Source organism: Myotis myotis, unplaced genomic scaffold (assembly GCF_014108235.1).
Source record: "Myotis myotis isolate mMyoMyo1 unplaced genomic scaffold, mMyoMyo1.p scaffold_m19_p_16, whole genome shotgun sequence".
Lineage (NCBI taxonomy): Eukaryota > Metazoa > Chordata > Mammalia > Chiroptera > Vespertilionidae > Myotis > Myotis myotis.
This window is the reverse complement of record NW_023416320.1, coordinates 10,984,748-11,001,076: the sequence shown is the minus strand read 5'-3', so window position 1 is coordinate 11,001,076 and position 16,329 is coordinate 10,984,748. Positions and strand designations below refer to the sequence as shown.

At 35.1% G+C, this 16,329-nt stretch overlaps 1 protein-coding gene, 1 non-coding gene and 1 pseudogene across 20 annotated transcripts in view; 2 read left to right on the top strand and 1 right to left on the bottom strand.

The window, feature by feature from the left end:
* Positions 1–16,329, bottom strand: part of VPS13B (vacuolar protein sorting 13 homolog B) — a 613,015-nt gene that overhangs the window by 389,383 nt on the left and 207,303 nt on the right. For 17 of the 19 annotated variants that reach the window (XR_004972424.1, XR_004972425.1, XM_036337858.1 and 14 more), the window contains one exon: positions 81–190. Coding sequence is in view for 15 of the 19 variants with exons in the window: in XM_036337858.1 (XP_036193751.1) it covers positions 81–190 (110 nt within the window). In the remaining 4 variants the exon portion in view is untranslated. Of the gene's footprint in view, positions 1–80; positions 191–7,016; positions 7,121–16,329 lie in introns of those variants that run through there. The other 2 variants (XR_004972426.1, XM_036337874.1) reach the window with 2 other exon arrangements.
* LOC118670743 lies at positions 696–3,193 on the top strand (annotated as a pseudogene).
* Positions 9,128–9,260, top strand: LOC118671036. Its single transcript, XR_004972569.1, has one exon. It is a non-coding gene; the product is annotated as a U11 spliceosomal RNA (small nuclear RNA).

The window sequence follows — 16,329 nt, the reverse complement described above, 5'->3', positions numbered from 1 at the left end:
AATAGAAGAAATACCATATATAACTCTAATAAATGATAGGAAAAGATTTATTCATTGAGAAAATTATAAAAATTTCTCACCTGCTGCATATGCCGACTGGTTCGTTTCTGAGGCTGATAAATGAGCCAGGTGTATAAGACTGGATCAATATTAACTGCTAGTCCTTGTACACTACAAAGCAGTACAGCACCTAAAAAGCAAGATGTAAAAATTGTTATAATTCCTCATAAAAAATAATAAGCTTGACATCACTTCACCCTAATTAGGATAAATATGATTAAAAAGACAAAGAACAAGTGGTGACAAACCCTCAGACATTGCTGGAGGAAAAGTAAAAATGGCACAAATACTTTGAAAAACATTTTGATATATTTTCTCCAAAAGCAGTTACCATATGACACAACAATTCTATTCCTAGATATACCATATACTAGTACCAAGAGAACTGAAATCGTGTGCCCATGCAAAAATTTGTACATAAATATTCATAGCAGCATTAATCATAATAGTTTAAAAAGTGGGAACAACACAAGTGTCCATGAATTATTGAATGGATAAACAAAATGTGGCAAAGTCATACAATGGAAAAGTATTTATCCATAAAAATGAATGATGCATGCTAAAACACAGAAAAACCTTAAAGACCATGAAAAAAGCCAGCCACAGAAAATCACATACCACATGATCCCATTTATATGAAATGGCCAGAGCTGGAAAATCCTTACAGACAAAAAAGATTAGTGACTGTCAGAACCAAGAGTAAGAAAGAATGAGAAATAACTGCTAATAGATACACGGTTTTTCTAGGAGTAATGAAAATGTTCTGGAATTAGCAAATGGTGATTGTTATACAACCTTGCAAAAACAGGGTGGTGCAAAAGTAGAATTACAGTTGTTTGTATGAAAAAGTAATACAATAATTAATAAATAATACAAGCATAAACTCTGTGCTTCATGTACTCACAATTGCAAACCTACTTTTGCCCCTCCCTGTATGCTAAGAATCACTACATTATGTGCTTCAAGGAATTTTATGGAATGTGAATCATCTCATTAAAAGTGCATTTGTCTTGGACAGGCGCCCTGGCAGCCTATGAGCAGGTCCAAAAGAGACCTTAGAAGCTGAGAGGCATAGCAGAGCCTGGCGTGACCAAGAAGAAAAAGAAAAAGGACAAAGACATTGTGAAACTGCTGGTGATCAGGGGAACGAGCAAAAAGAACAGAGAAGTGGCATGGCCTGGACAAGCAGACCCTGGCCCAGGCAGCCTTCGAAAAGACGCAGAGGAGGCAGCAAATGGAAATGACTGAAGCAAGCCTCCAAAACCCACAAGCAAAGAGTGGAGGAATTTACTAGACACCGAGAGGCACTCTGGGAGCACTGTGACATCCCCAAAGTCTGCAGGCCGAAGTCCCCTCCATCCCTGCAGCTGGGGTATGGAGTGCACCAAGGGACACGAAAGGCCATGTTTGGGTCTTGTTTGGTGCCTTTGGTATTTTCTAGAAACTTGTTTTACACCCCTTTGTGCCTTCTGTGAAGGCAGCGCTTTTCAAAGGAGTGTGCGCTCATTCGGTGAGAGTAAGGCCATCCTTTTATTCTAGTTTCTCAGTAGCAATGAAGATGAACTTTTTCAGTTTGGATTGGAAATTATTGAGAGCTTACCCAAAGGTTAAGGTTATTTCTGGTGCATCTAACTCAGGTGGACAGCCGCCAGCTCTCTCTGCCTGGAGGAAACTGCCCTAAGGGGAGGAGAAGCTGCAAGTGCAGCCACCTGGCCAGAGAGAAAAACCACCAGAGCAGGGATGGCATGAACGCCTTGCCCCTTTCTGAGCTGAGCTGGTGGCTGGCATGCAGCCTGTTCCCCCAATATCCCATTCCAGACAAGTCAAGTGGATACTGCCAGGGAAGACACTGCCAGTCAAGCACTGTGTTCTCTGTAATGGAACCCGGACACTGCCTGCCTCAATAGCGTCACCCGTGGGCTCCAGGCAGCCCCCATATCTATTTAGAGTTGACACATACATGGAACCTGCTTGGCATTTCCAGCCTAAGGACACCTCAGGGTGATGGGACTAGGGCAGAGCCCCAGTGCAGACAGACGTGGGTGCAGTCTAAGGGGAAGCCCAGGTTCCAGTGCTGGAGAGCCAGGGTGTTTGTGGCCCTGCGTGTCCCTGCCTATGAGACTGCATATGCTTTTTTGACATAAGTCGGGGGGGGTGGGGGGATTCAGAAGAGAAAAAATCTAAGTGTTAGGTTTGCGAGTGTCATATGTGAACTGCAGAAAAAAGCAAAAACAGTTACTAAATTTTAAAAAGTACATTTGTCTTTAAAAAATAATAAGCTTAATATTTTTAGGCAAACACCAATTTCTATATTGGCCATGAGAATGGAATATTATCTCCTTTTTTGTTTACCTTACAAAACTAATTCAGGATGTGAAAGGAAGCATAATTATAATCACTCAATAAATCATTGTACATTACAGCTTTAACTCTTCAGAAGCAGAGAAAGGGAGCTGCCTAGATGAAATACAAGCTAACATTCTGACGTCATACACAAGGCTGAGGTGCAACAAGTTGTAATTCAATCCTACCAACTAAATATTTTTATCCCTCTCTGATAAAAATTAGCTCAGACAGAACTTAACTAAAGCAGAATGTCCCATTTTTTAAGTTATGTATTAGTTATATAGGTTCATAAATAAGGTTTTGCATTTCTACATATGTTGATAAAAATATTAGCACCACAATGATGTATAAAATATGAAAGAAGGCGCATTTGTCTGTTTTGCCCTGAACTTTATCTATCTCCAGCATCTAGAAAAGTACCTGCCACAATGTAGGGGCTGAAAAAAAAAAAGTCAGGATAAACGGTAGATAGGTTAGCTGGGGAAAGCCCATTTGTTCTAAAATACTGCAGATTATTTAAACAATCAGTATTAGTGAAGTTAGTATCAATACTGAGTCCTATGAGAAATGAAGCACAGAGCTGGAAAATAGGATGGAGGACAGGGAGCAAAAGAGAAATTTCCCCTTTTTCAAAGCTTTGCACAGAATTTTCAAACAGGCAAAATTTGCCCTGTATACTCCTGTTCCACCTTACAGTGCTACTTCTCCCAAGGACCCAGAGTCAGTACAGATTCCTAAGCAGCATGCTGAGACAACACAAGCAAGTCCCCCATCCATGTACCAATGAATGTGCTGATGAGTAACGGTTCACTCAAATACATGTCAGGGAAAAAATGATGGGAGAAGCAAAATACAAGGTGATTGCAAAAGGGGACACATAAATGAAGTCAACTGGAAAATACAATTTAATATACTTTTTTCTGTAATAGAATGCAAATTCTTCCTGAGGACCTACATTCTTCTATTTCTCAAATATCAGTAGTATACATAACAAGGTTTAAAAATGCTATGTTATATCAAGGGGAAATAAAACAGGACTTTCCCAAAGTGATATCCAGTGTTCAAACAATTCTAGCAACTTAACTACACCTGAGACTGTCATCCCCAAGTAGTAAGAAAAACGCAGTATTATGGTATGCAGCGGGAGTTCTTTTGAATACTGCCTTTGTTTTACTACAACTCATTTTCTCAAAAAATGTAATTAGGTGAGAAATAGAATTTGCCTCCAAATCTGAAAACTAAAAAAAAAATGTGGCAGAGTGGGGAGAAAAATCATAAGAGAAAAAAAATTTTTAAAGCTTTTAATTAAAAAAATTAGCTGAACACATTTAAATGAACAACCCACCTTCTGCTCCCCACACCTTCTGCCCATGACCTCACACAGGCCCTGTCTTTACATTAATCACCCAAACTTGTATTTTCTTTCTCTGGATTGTTTGATACTGTTCTCACAGCACATCACCTCGTTGCCCCCTCAGACTGCTGTGTTACAAGACTGAGGGAGGTGCTAGCATACAGCCAGTGGCCTTGCAGACAAAGCAAACCGACCCCCAGGTCCCTCACCTCCTGTTTCTGTGAGGTACTGGACTCCTCCTCCTTCACATGATGTGCCACTATATTTTGCATTTATACTTTGGTATTACACTCTTGTAGTCTTGCTCTTTTATAAATGGCATGTAAATAGTTTTCCACTCCCCTCCCTTCTCCAATGCCTATGGTGTTTCTCTCTCTTTCTTGTTTTTGGTCCAGTACATTTTGTTTCGGTGTATGACTCTGTTTTTTGAATCCACATCTCTCCTCTCTAGTATTTTTTAAATAAATGTTTACATTAGAAAAAAATAAAAATGAATAAATAAATGAACAATTTAAGAAATGTATTTAAATTCAAGTATAATTCAATTTTAAAGATTAAAACACTTTTCTAAAATCCAAATAGAGAAATGAAATTACAATTAGATTTAAATTATTATGGACTTCTTCCTATCACACAAGCCCACTGTAATAAAACTTTACAATTAGTATTGGCATAAATAAATATAAACAATATAAATATAAAAATAAATATAAAAAACAACACAAATAACATATCATTAACAATAAAGAACGTGGTTCACCAAAAGAAAGAATAACAAGGAAGAAAACAACGGGATCCAGAAGACAAGGGATCCAAAACAGGAGGAAAATGATGGGAATCCCCAGGATGGCAACAGTGAATAAGTGACAGGTACATGGAAAACTTAACAAACACAATTATTAAATACAGGAAAAACAAATGTTAAAAAAGCAAGGATAACCATTTACAGGATACAACATTACTGTGACATAAGTAATATTTGTAGGCAGAACTATGTAAATTCTAAAAAAAATGACGTACTGGATTAATCAAACCTATGATATAGTAGTGAGACCATGGGTGTATAAGAGAGATTTATGATGGATGCTAAATAGGGTGAAAGTTGGCCAATTATTATCCCCCACAGTAAGACTTCAAGTAAATAGTGCTCTAGAATGAACAATAAAGAAAGAGCAACAAAAGCTATGTTATTTTAAAAATACGTAAATAAACACAAAAATAATTACTGAAAAGAGTTGAAACTAGTTACCTTTTGAAAAAGGAACATTATAAAACAGGTATACTTGCCATGAGAAAGAACTGGGAAGAAGAGAAATGGAAGTAGAGGAGCCTTAGAATGTCTTGCTGAGAAATATCCTGCTAACCACCACAAAATAAAATAAAATAAAATAAAATTTTCTTTGAAAAAAGTCTCCCATACATTGTCATGTAACCGCACAAATTAATATCTGTGAAGAGTACTCATAACACAAAATCAGCATGAGAGAGAGCAAAAAAAAAAACAAACAAACAAACACCACATTTAGTTAGACCTTCAAGTACTGGAGATATCTGAATACAGAACATAAAACAGTTATTTAAAATACAAAAGTATGGATTCATAAAGAGGAGCAGACAATGATAATGTAGCAAACAACATATTTTAAAGAAAAATGGAAATTACAGAAAGACTGATATAATTGAAGTAAAAACCTCACTAGATGGATTAAACAGCAGATTAAATATAGTTGAAGAAAAAATAGTGAAATTCAAGAAACACAAGATAATTTAAAATAATGCATCTGACATAGAAAAAAATGAAAGAAAACTAGTAAAATGATGTTAAGAGACATGAGGACTCAATAAGATCAAACATATGTCTAATTAGATTTCAGAGGGAGCTACTAAAGAATGGGTAAAAGGCAATATTGTTAAAAAGATAACAGCTGAGAATTTTACAAAACTGTTGAAAGGTAGTAAGCCTCAAACCCAAGAAACCCAATGAATTTAAACAGGATGATTAAAAGTAGACCTATATTAGACAAACAAAAAAGAAGCTACAAAACACTGAAGAAAAAAAGATCAGAAACGCATCCCAAATGGAGGAAAAAACAGATTATATGAGGAATAAAAAAAGCAAATAATCGCCTTGACCGGTTTGGCTCAGTAGATAGAGCGTCGGCCAATGGACTGAAGGGTCCCAAGTTCCATTCCGGTCAAGGGCACATGCCTGGGTTGCAGGCTCGGTCCCCAATAGGGGGCGTGCAGGAGGCAGCCAATCAATGATTCTCTCTCATCATTGATGTATCTATCTCTCGCTCTCTGAAATCAATAAAAATATATATTTTTTAAAAAAGCAAATAATCAACTTTTTAGCAAACAATGATATTCATTACATGATTTTACCTCAAAACTTATATATGCTATATATTTCTTTTAAATCTATCAAATGTTATATTTAAAAGATGTTAATGGGAAAAATTTAAATTGATTTTTGAAAATAAATATATCAAGTTTTATTCTCTCTACTATTATCCATCTCAATTATTAAGCCACATATAAACTTTTTTATTTATGATGAAAAATACATAAAAATCCTATACAAACAAATCAGTATATATATATTTAAAAGTATTCAAGCCGCTAAAGACAAAAGTAAATTAAGAAATTACAGACATTCTCCATATTAGGCAAGTTATTTTAAAAGTCTTTTCAGATATGCCAGAAACTAAATGTGCTGAGTAAATTTTTAAAAACTTTCTCAATAAATTATATGCACACCTTTTCAATTAAAATTTTAGAGAAAGGAAAAGAAAAGCAAATGTGAAAATATTTTCACAAGAAAAATTAATCTTGAAAGTCTCATTTATTTTATTATAATGAACATTTAAAAAAGAACTTCATCAGTAAGTGTTCATATAAGTTATATGATTATATTATACCAAAAAATGCCCAAATGACTCTACCATGCTTGAACTTCATGAATGTTACATAGGTGATAAAACAGAATCATCTATTAATTTAACATCAATTTACTTGAAATTATATTTAGAGGTAATGTTCTGTTAAATCTAAAGAGATATTTTCATATTATACTCAATTTACAAGATACAGCCTTTAAAAATAACACAAAAGCTCTAACATATAAGTATGCAGACAATTAGTCTGATACTGAGTTGACTCAGAACAGATCCCCCATAAATCACTAAAATTTGGAAATATATTACTCTGTTTAATTTTAGCCTGGGAGACAACTAATGAGAAAAGTGTGCTTTACTTCTCTACTCACTGCCAAAATGGTTCACTTATCCACATTCCATTCAGGCCTCACCAATTAGTTAAACCAAGGCACCGCAGCCATTTTTAGTTACATCCTAAAAGCTAAAAAATGAGAAGTAAGAGACAGAGACCAAAGTTGCAGAGCATTAATATTACACATACATTCTTCTTGTCAGCTATAGAAACCTTGTCAACCAATGATACTGTCTTGTAAAATACCAACTAATAAATGGTAAAAAGTACCTGGCATTTATCTTGAACAAATGAACGAGACAAAAAACAAACAAACAAACAAACAAAAAAACACAGACAATAATTTACATCTAAGTTTAAAACTTACTATTTTTCTATTATGCTGCTATAGCAAAGTAAGAACTTCTTTAGATCTGTATAACTCTTAAGAAAGTATTTGCTAATCTTACTTCTAAGAATAATTTCAAGAATTCTGGCTAGACAGTTCAGTAAACAAAAAAGGAAGGATTGATACTTCAAAAACAAGGGAGGGTAATAAAGTCAAGACGAGTAATCACAGTCTAAGAAATGACAGAGCAGGTGTGAGCTACCGACTACTAGCAACTTTATCCAAGGTAATTTTCAAATTTAATGTAAATGAAACCAGAATTTTAGGTATGTATGGTAGCTCATGTTGCTTACTAACAATTTCCCTTCCCTTAGGACACAGAGAATCATAAGAGAACTCTACTGTATCATAACAATAAGAATCACCCACACAACCTATCAAAGCTTTTCAACATTCATCAGACAGCAGTTCCAAAGAAACCTAATGAAAAAAACACACAAAAAACTGTAAAAGTGAAAGGCCCCGTATAAGAGAAAAGGAATAAATATCAGCTTTCATTCTTGGCACACAGAAGAAGAAAGCTGACAAGAAGAAAACAACTGAACTTTTAACAAATATTTAAATGTTTGGGGTTGGCATCACAGTTTCGAATCTCTGACAATCCTAGACAGAGGGGAGTCCACCCACCTGCCATCACTTTTCAACAAGCCTCCAGCAAACCCTCTTAAGACTGATGGGTGGGATGGGATGGGACGGAAGATGAGAAAGATCCCACCAAGATGCAGGTTTGTGGAGCTTTAATAAAGTCTGAGGGCAAAGAACTAAGAGAAATCCCGCAGGCACTCTGAACTTATCGGTGGGCATCAAGCAGGGCAATCTATGACTAGGAGAAGAGAAGAGGCACTAAAAGAGTCCCATGTACGAGCAGGTGAACATGGCTTGCTGAAGTCGGAGGGGTAGGTCAGGAGACCTGAGAGAAAATCACAAACCATACCAAAGAAATATTCTGATCCTGCTCTCAAACAAAATAAAGCCTGCAGTAAACATAAGTAAAGCAATAACTGGACACAGTTCAACTACAGGATAGAAAACAAAGCCCAGAACCAATGCAACCACACCATTAACATGACAGAAAGAGGCTTGTCTTTTTGGAGGGCATAAACCTTATTTACTAGTAAGTAGGCTCTATTATTCCTTTTACACATAATGGTTGCCATTCAATTTTCAAAAATTATGAAACACACTGTACAACAAGAAGAAATGACTTATTATCAAAAGCAAGAACAGTCACTAGCACTAGTCCCAAAGATAGGGGGTGTGCAGATACCAGAATTACCAAACAGGGACCTTAAAACAACTATGGTCCTTTAAGAACACAGTGAAAACATGCACGAGCTGAAGGGTAATTGCAGCAGACAGACTAAAAAATAGTAAAAAGAGCCAAATGGAAATATTAGAATTTTAAAAATACAATATCAGAGGTGAAGAATTATTTCAAAAATTCTTTCCAAAACTGAAGAATGGTATCAACTGACAGATCAAAAAAGCTTAGCAAACCCCAAAAATAAATAAAAGAAAAACCAGATCTACACACATAATGATCAAACTGCAAAAAATCAAAAGGAAAATATTTGAAATCACTCCAAGAAAAAAAAGACAATACATATAAGGTTACCATGGGAAGGATAATGTGTCATGAGAAACAATGGTGGCTAGAAAGTAATGGAATGATGTTTTTAAAGTGCTGAAAAAAGAAAAGACAACCTAGATTTCTATATCCATTGAAAGTATTCTTAAAAATTAAGACAAAAAAGGGCCTCTGTCGTAGTGGCACAGGTAGAGCAGATTGATTGCTCTGCGTGCGGAATTGACATCAAGAGATTTAGGAAGCATAATTTTTTGGTACTTGGGCAGCTGGTGATCACTGGTCCTGGCAACCCCCCCAAAAATTTAAGACAAAATAAGAACAAAACAATTTGTCTCCAAAGACTTGCATTACTAGAAATGATTAGTAAAGTGCTAGGCTGAAAGAAAATTATACCAGATAGAAGCTCAATTCTAGAAAAGGAGTGAAGGATACCAGAAAGAGTAAATATGTTGGTATATAAAGAGAACCTCTTAAAAATATTCTATATATATACAGTTGCAATTATACACACATAGACCTCTTTAAGTTTCTTTAAAAACACTCTTAACTTTTTAAGGTAGAAATAACAATGCAATGTGGAGTTCATGCAGTACCCAGAAGTAAAATATATACCCATTGAGCACAAAGAACAGGATGGTGGTAACTGGAAGTAAAATTATATAACAGGGCACTTATTTTATTTTTCAGCTTATCCTAGATTCCCTCTCTGCCCTCTGACTTGCCAATGATCCTTTTAAGTCCAATTCAAACCATATTAAAATATTAATAAATATCTATTTATGTACATGTGTACTTCTTTCTTTCCATCTATCTAACTTCTCTGCACACCCATGATTCAAATTAGCCATTAAGACTTCCTCTACAGACCTTCTCATTCTCTGGCCCACTGCAATACTAAGTATTTATTGTAAGAGCTCATTTTAGCCACTGACAATGAAAACTTCTCAGTTGAGAATAGGATAGCAGAGGAGGTTATGAGTGCTTTAGGAAACTACCGCATGTGTGAAATAGTAACACATCCTACTGCTTTACAACACTGAGCATCCATCTGTGCTCCTGGCCATGAATTCAAAAGGAGTCAACTCATCCGGGTTGCATGTTTTTCTCCAGTCCAGTTCAGGAACAGAGAAAGCAGAAGAATTTGATTTTATCAAGATTGTGTTTGTTTCTTTTATTTTTCCAGCTGTTGTTTTCCATTTTTCTCCCCAGTACAAATTCAAGTTAATAATTGGTCTCCTATCTGATGACTCGTGTGTCTTATTCTCAATTGGCACAGAATACACAAATGGGATTTAATGGTAACCTCAACCCAAAAGAGTCAATAATTAATACTTTGTAATGTGTTCTAAGTTTTATTCTCCAACTTTATGTTCATAATGACATAAAATACTAAAACCATCAAGGTAATTATAGACAGCTTTGACAATAAAAAGCATAGAACTTCTAGATGATAAAAGATAGCATAAACAAAATTAAAGGCAAAAGGCAAACTAGGAGAAAATATTAGAAAATACATAAAAAAGATAATATTCACAACAAAAGACCTCCTAAAAATTACTAAGAAAAAAATACATACAACCAAACAGAAAAAATGGGCAAAGAATATAAATAAACAAATCACAAAATAAATAGAACTGGCCTTCACTAGCAGCCAAAAAAATTTCAAGGTTAAACAATAATTTTTCAGTGACAGATTAGCACAAGTTTAAATGAGTGAAATTCTATTACTGATAAAGTTCTGAAGGATGAAGCAAATTCATGTTCTGCTAAAAGAAATGGAAATTGGTAAAGTCTTTTCAAAGGCCACTTGGGAATTACCTATTAAAATTTTAAATGTACATACTCACTGATCCAGCTATTTTAGTTCTTGGACTTCTATAATAATACCTTAGATGCTACCTAAATTATATACATGCACAAAGATGCTCATCTGTAGCTTTACAGTAACAAAAATATGTGAGTAACATCAATATCCAGAGTCAAATTATGATAATTTATTTAAGGGAACACCATTCAGCCAGCTATTAAATGATGAAGCATGGATGTATGTAATGACACAAAAATAAGTGCAGAATAGTACATTTAAAGTGAAAAAAGGGTGCAAACACAAGAGTACTTCACAGAAATTTCAGGTATTATATATGTATGTATTTAAACATAAGATATGCTTATATATAATATACATACATACTTAAAGATAAAATAGCGATATGTCTGAATGTATATGGGTGAATACACATAGGATATACTGTAGAAGAAGATGAACTACAAGTACAAACCATGATGTATACAAACCAAGGTAGAACAAACATACCACTTCATAATTCAAATATAGTATTATATTACTTACACTCTAAAACCCAGAAACTACATCACCATTTTTATGATCAATTTTGAATTTCAATGAAACCTTTGGTTCATGGAAGAAACAAAAGCAAAACCTTGATTCACTACAATTAAAACAATTCAGAAAATTAAATAGATTAAGAATCTTCAGTCACCCACAGTAAATATTACCTAGTTTTTAAATTCTATGGACCAGTAAAGGTTGGAAAAGATCCTTTCAAAATCATGACTAACTGGGAGGCAGAGTACACATTTTGATTTAAAAATCCTTGAATACTAAAATTTTTATTAATAATAATAAATCTTAACTTGGAAATTAAAAACAAAGCTCTTTTGATCAAGACCAGACAAGCATGTATTTTTTGATAGTTAACATCATTAGTTCTCATTTCATCTAGGATCTCGTGTAATAAATCAGAGGATAGATTTCTAGCATTCCTAAGTAAGGATACTGCCATCCATCAGTCATCCTCTCCAGCCAAGTAATCTCTTCCAATTTTTCTGAAATTAAGGCAGCTGTTTTTATACAAGAACCCTTGGATCACCATTTCCAGACATAAACAAAAATGTTTAGAAAATTGCTCTCCTGCAAGTATCAAACCAACAAAACATAAAATCCCCAATATATATGTTTTTCACTAAGTAACCTGAAACTAAAATGATTTCTTCTCCTAATTTGGATTACATTTTGGAGAAAAAAACTCAAGGCTGAAACAAAAAACAAATATGCATATTTACTTTAGCCAACCTATCATTTTCAAAAATACTACTTAATGGTTATCTAGATTCTTATTCTATTTATACCATATAGAACACCATAAAGAATAGCAGGTCTCTGAAACATGCAAAAGCTTTATTCTACCTGACCCAGTTTTCATATCTTCCCTCTGTAACACAGGCATATAACACTATAAGATACATGTAAAATTGAAGAGCAGGCAACAGTAAACCTTACACAGAACTCCCAAGGTTACAAAACTTTTATGTATCTTAGGATTAGTTGATAAAGTAGAGGCTTTAAAATTCAAAGAGTTCCAATTTCTGAACAGCATTCCAATATTAAATCAAATTCATACACTTAAAGGAGTAAGTTATTACCATTCCTTGGTAACAAACTGGATTAGAGTCTTCTGGAATATATAATATTAATATGGAACGAGTATATAAAACCAAAAAATTAATGAATAATTGCTATAGCTATTAAAACCAATCACAATTATGAAGCATATTAATTCCATACTATCTTATCCCTTTAAAAAATAATGGAGCTTATGCCTTGGTTGGTTTGTTCAGTGATTAGAGCATTGTCCCATGGACCAAGGGGTCTCAGATTCAAATCCCAGTCAAGGGCACATACCTTGGTTGCAGGTTCCCCAGTCCTGGTAGGGGTGCATGAGGGGCAACCAATCTCTCTCTCTCTCTCTCTCTCTCTCTCTCTCTCTCTCTCTCTCTCTCTCCCTCCCTCCCTCCCTCTCTCTTTCTATCTCTCTGTCTCTGTCTCCCCCCATCTCCCTCCCTTCCACTCTCTCTACAAATCAATGGAAAAATTATCATCGGGTGAGACTTTCAAAAAAAATTATGGAGCTTTAGCAAGGTGTCTATTCAGGTAATCTGCCCATTTATTAATTGGATTGTCTGTCCTCCTGATGTTGACTTGTGTAAGTTCTTTATATATTTGGGAAATTAATCCCTTATCAGATGTATCATTGGCAAATATGTTCTCCCATATAGTGAGCTCTCTTTCCAAACCATCAAAGGATGGTTGCCTTTGTTGTGAAGAAGCTTTTTAGCTTGATGTAGTCCCCCTTGTTTATCTTTTCCTGAGTTTCCCTTGCCCTCAGAGACATCGGCAAAAATATTGTCTGGGATTTTACTGCCTATGTTTTCTCAGTTTTTTATGGTTTCATGACTTACATTTAACTCTTTTATCCATTTTGAGTTCATTCTTGTGTGTGGTGTAAGTTGGTGGTCTGGTTTTATTGTTTTACATGTGCCTCCCTAATTTTCCCAGCACCATTTATTGAAGAGACTGACTTTATTCCATTGTATGCAAAGGACCTGAATAGACACTTCTCCAGAGAGGACATACTTATGGACAGAATGATGCTTCAACCAACCAAGGCCAACAGACATGAAAATGTCCCAAGGTCACTTAATCATCAGAGAGATGTAAATAATATAAAATATTTGAAATAATCTAGATCTCCAAAAAATGAGGAATGGTTAAGAAAACTTTGATGTGTACAAATGACAAAATATTTTAATCTTTAAAATGGTGTTTTGAAGACTCTGATAATGGGAAAATTCTTATGATATAAACAGATTTTCTAAATATAATTTAATATAAAATAAAATAAATACCAGGGGGAAAAACTGGAAGAATATATGTTTAAAAATTTAAATGGTATGTTTTGGGTGATGGATTAATCTTTTATATGCTTAACAGATTTTTTTTAACTTTCCAAATTATACTAAATAAAATATAATTACTTTTATAATAAAAACCTAAGAAACAACACATGTAAATATATAAAGATGTAATGTGTTTAGGTGATAAACTGGATTATGTTATTCCTCTGCTTAAATATTGCCTACCCAACCTCCTTCACATTAAATCAAAACTTCTTATAGCCCATAAAGCCATGCCCATCTGACTCTCATCTCTCTTTGCCATCTCTCCTCCAGCACTCTCCCCGGTGATTATACTACAGCTAACCTTGAACACCTCAAATTCTTTGCTGTCCCTTCAGTCACCTATCTGTCTGACTACCCTATCAAACCAGTTTTTTTCTACTCTATTTTTTATCACAGTATTTTTGTCTCTTACTATTTAACATCATGATTGCATATTTTTTTTATTTACTTAATATCTACCTCCTCAGATGGAACCATCTCTAGCGTGTGTGTGTGTGTGTGTGTGTGTGTGTGTGTGTGTGTGTAGGGTGTCCCAAAATTCATGCAAGAAGTAATTTTGATAGAAAACACAGGTTTATAATTAAAAATTGTAAATTTTTTATTGATTCATAAAGTATACAGTATAGGGTTATGTATGGAATAGCACATCGGGTAAATGGCCTCCACGGCTTTGCTGGCACATATGCAAAGCCGTGGTCTTCATTGTCCCTGCTCCTGGGCCATAATTGGTACTTGGTAATGCTTATCAAATTGAAGGGATTGAAATCAAAGGGCAACAGATATAAGAATCTGATTCAATAAACCAAGTAAAATTAGGCTTTTATTTTTTGTTGTTGTTGTTGTTAATGCTCACGCAAAATTCAAATCTTGTGTGAATTTTGGGACACTATATATATATACACACACACGCGCGCATGCGCCAAGCAGTATTTGGCACATGGAAAACACTAATGTAGTGAATGAATAGATGAATAAATTATTGCATTTCTCTTTTATCTTTCAAGCACTTATTATAAAGTACAGCTTCAATTCATACAGAAGCAATTATTTGAAAATGTGCTCTAAATCAAAGAATACTTCAAATACTACTCAATATAAGATACACTTTTGCCCAGCTGGCATGGCTCAGGGGTTGAGTATCAACCTATGAACCAGGAGGTCACTGTTGGATTCCCAGTCAGGGCACATACCCTGGTTGTGGGCTTGATCCCCAGTAGGGGGCATATAGGAGGCAGCTTATCAATGTTTCTCTCTCATCATTGATGTTTCTATCTCTCTCTCCTTCTCCCTTTCTCTCTGAAATCATTTTTAAAAATACGTATTTTTTTTAAAGATACATTTTAATTATTTATAATAGATCCATTTCCTGACCTGACTTCCAATATTCTAATGTGACACTACCTCATGTATGTTGTTTGTTATGCCCTTTATCTGATCATGTAATATAGGGTAATTAGTGATAATTGTATAGTCAACAACAAAAAAGTAGGAAGAAAAAAGTACTTTTAATTAATATTGACATTTTCCTGTAGATGAAACATCTAATATTTAAGGACTTAAACCCCAGTTATTTCAACACCTATGTCTACACTGTAGTCAAATGAAGCTGGTCTCCAGGAACAAGTGTATTTTCTAAAGACGTAATTGGCATCACATTCTAAATACACATTTTATTTAATATCTTATCATGAGCCTATTCCTGTGTCATTTTGTTAGATAGCTACTCCTTTCCCCTGTCTCATATACCTCCATTTGAACCCAAATTGTCTCTTATTCCAGCAATTGCAGTGGTTACCAGCTCTACTTGGGTTCCTACCAACTCCATACAGGGCAAACTGACAAAGCCTAGACTTATGCCCATCCAACATGCCTCTTGTTCGTGCCCCGGGCCCCCACAGCTGACTACATGATATGGAACAGTGCAGCACCTCACACAGTGCCCATAAAAACATGCACAAGATGGTACTGCAGCAAAGTTAGTGCCCTGAGGAGTGGAACCTCGACCAATGGAATATGGGAACTGGTGGGGAAAACCCTTCCCAGAAAGAGCTATCCTGGGAAGAAGTGGTGGCCAGCTAGATGATCCATACCTCTATAGCTCTCCCTCCTTTCCTGACCCATAACCTTAATACTGGGACTTAATCCATAACTATGACCCTAATAATAGTAGCACATAAGCCTTTCTATTAGGCTCTGCTTTCTGAGCAATTGAAGACACTCTTGTTTGTTCCTTCCAGTAAAAGCAACTCCAGTTCCCTGTGGGGAATTATCACACCCCTCCCCTAAAATCACATATACTTTACTGGGATTATCAATCAAAGTATTCCAGTCTGGAATACTTTGGAATACTTCCTGCCCAAAAGATATACAAGTGACTGAAACCAAATTGATTTCAAATTATCTATTATACTTATTTCTATTTCATTTAACTTCATGCATATAATTTGGCCAACATAACCCATTCTCCTTCCCTTTCTTCAATTCTATTGCTATCATTTATAGACCTAACAGCATTCTCCAGATGTTCAGGAGCCCTGCGGAGATGGGGTGGAAAAGAGAAAGAATAATCATCACACAAATGGGAAAAACCAACAGAACTAT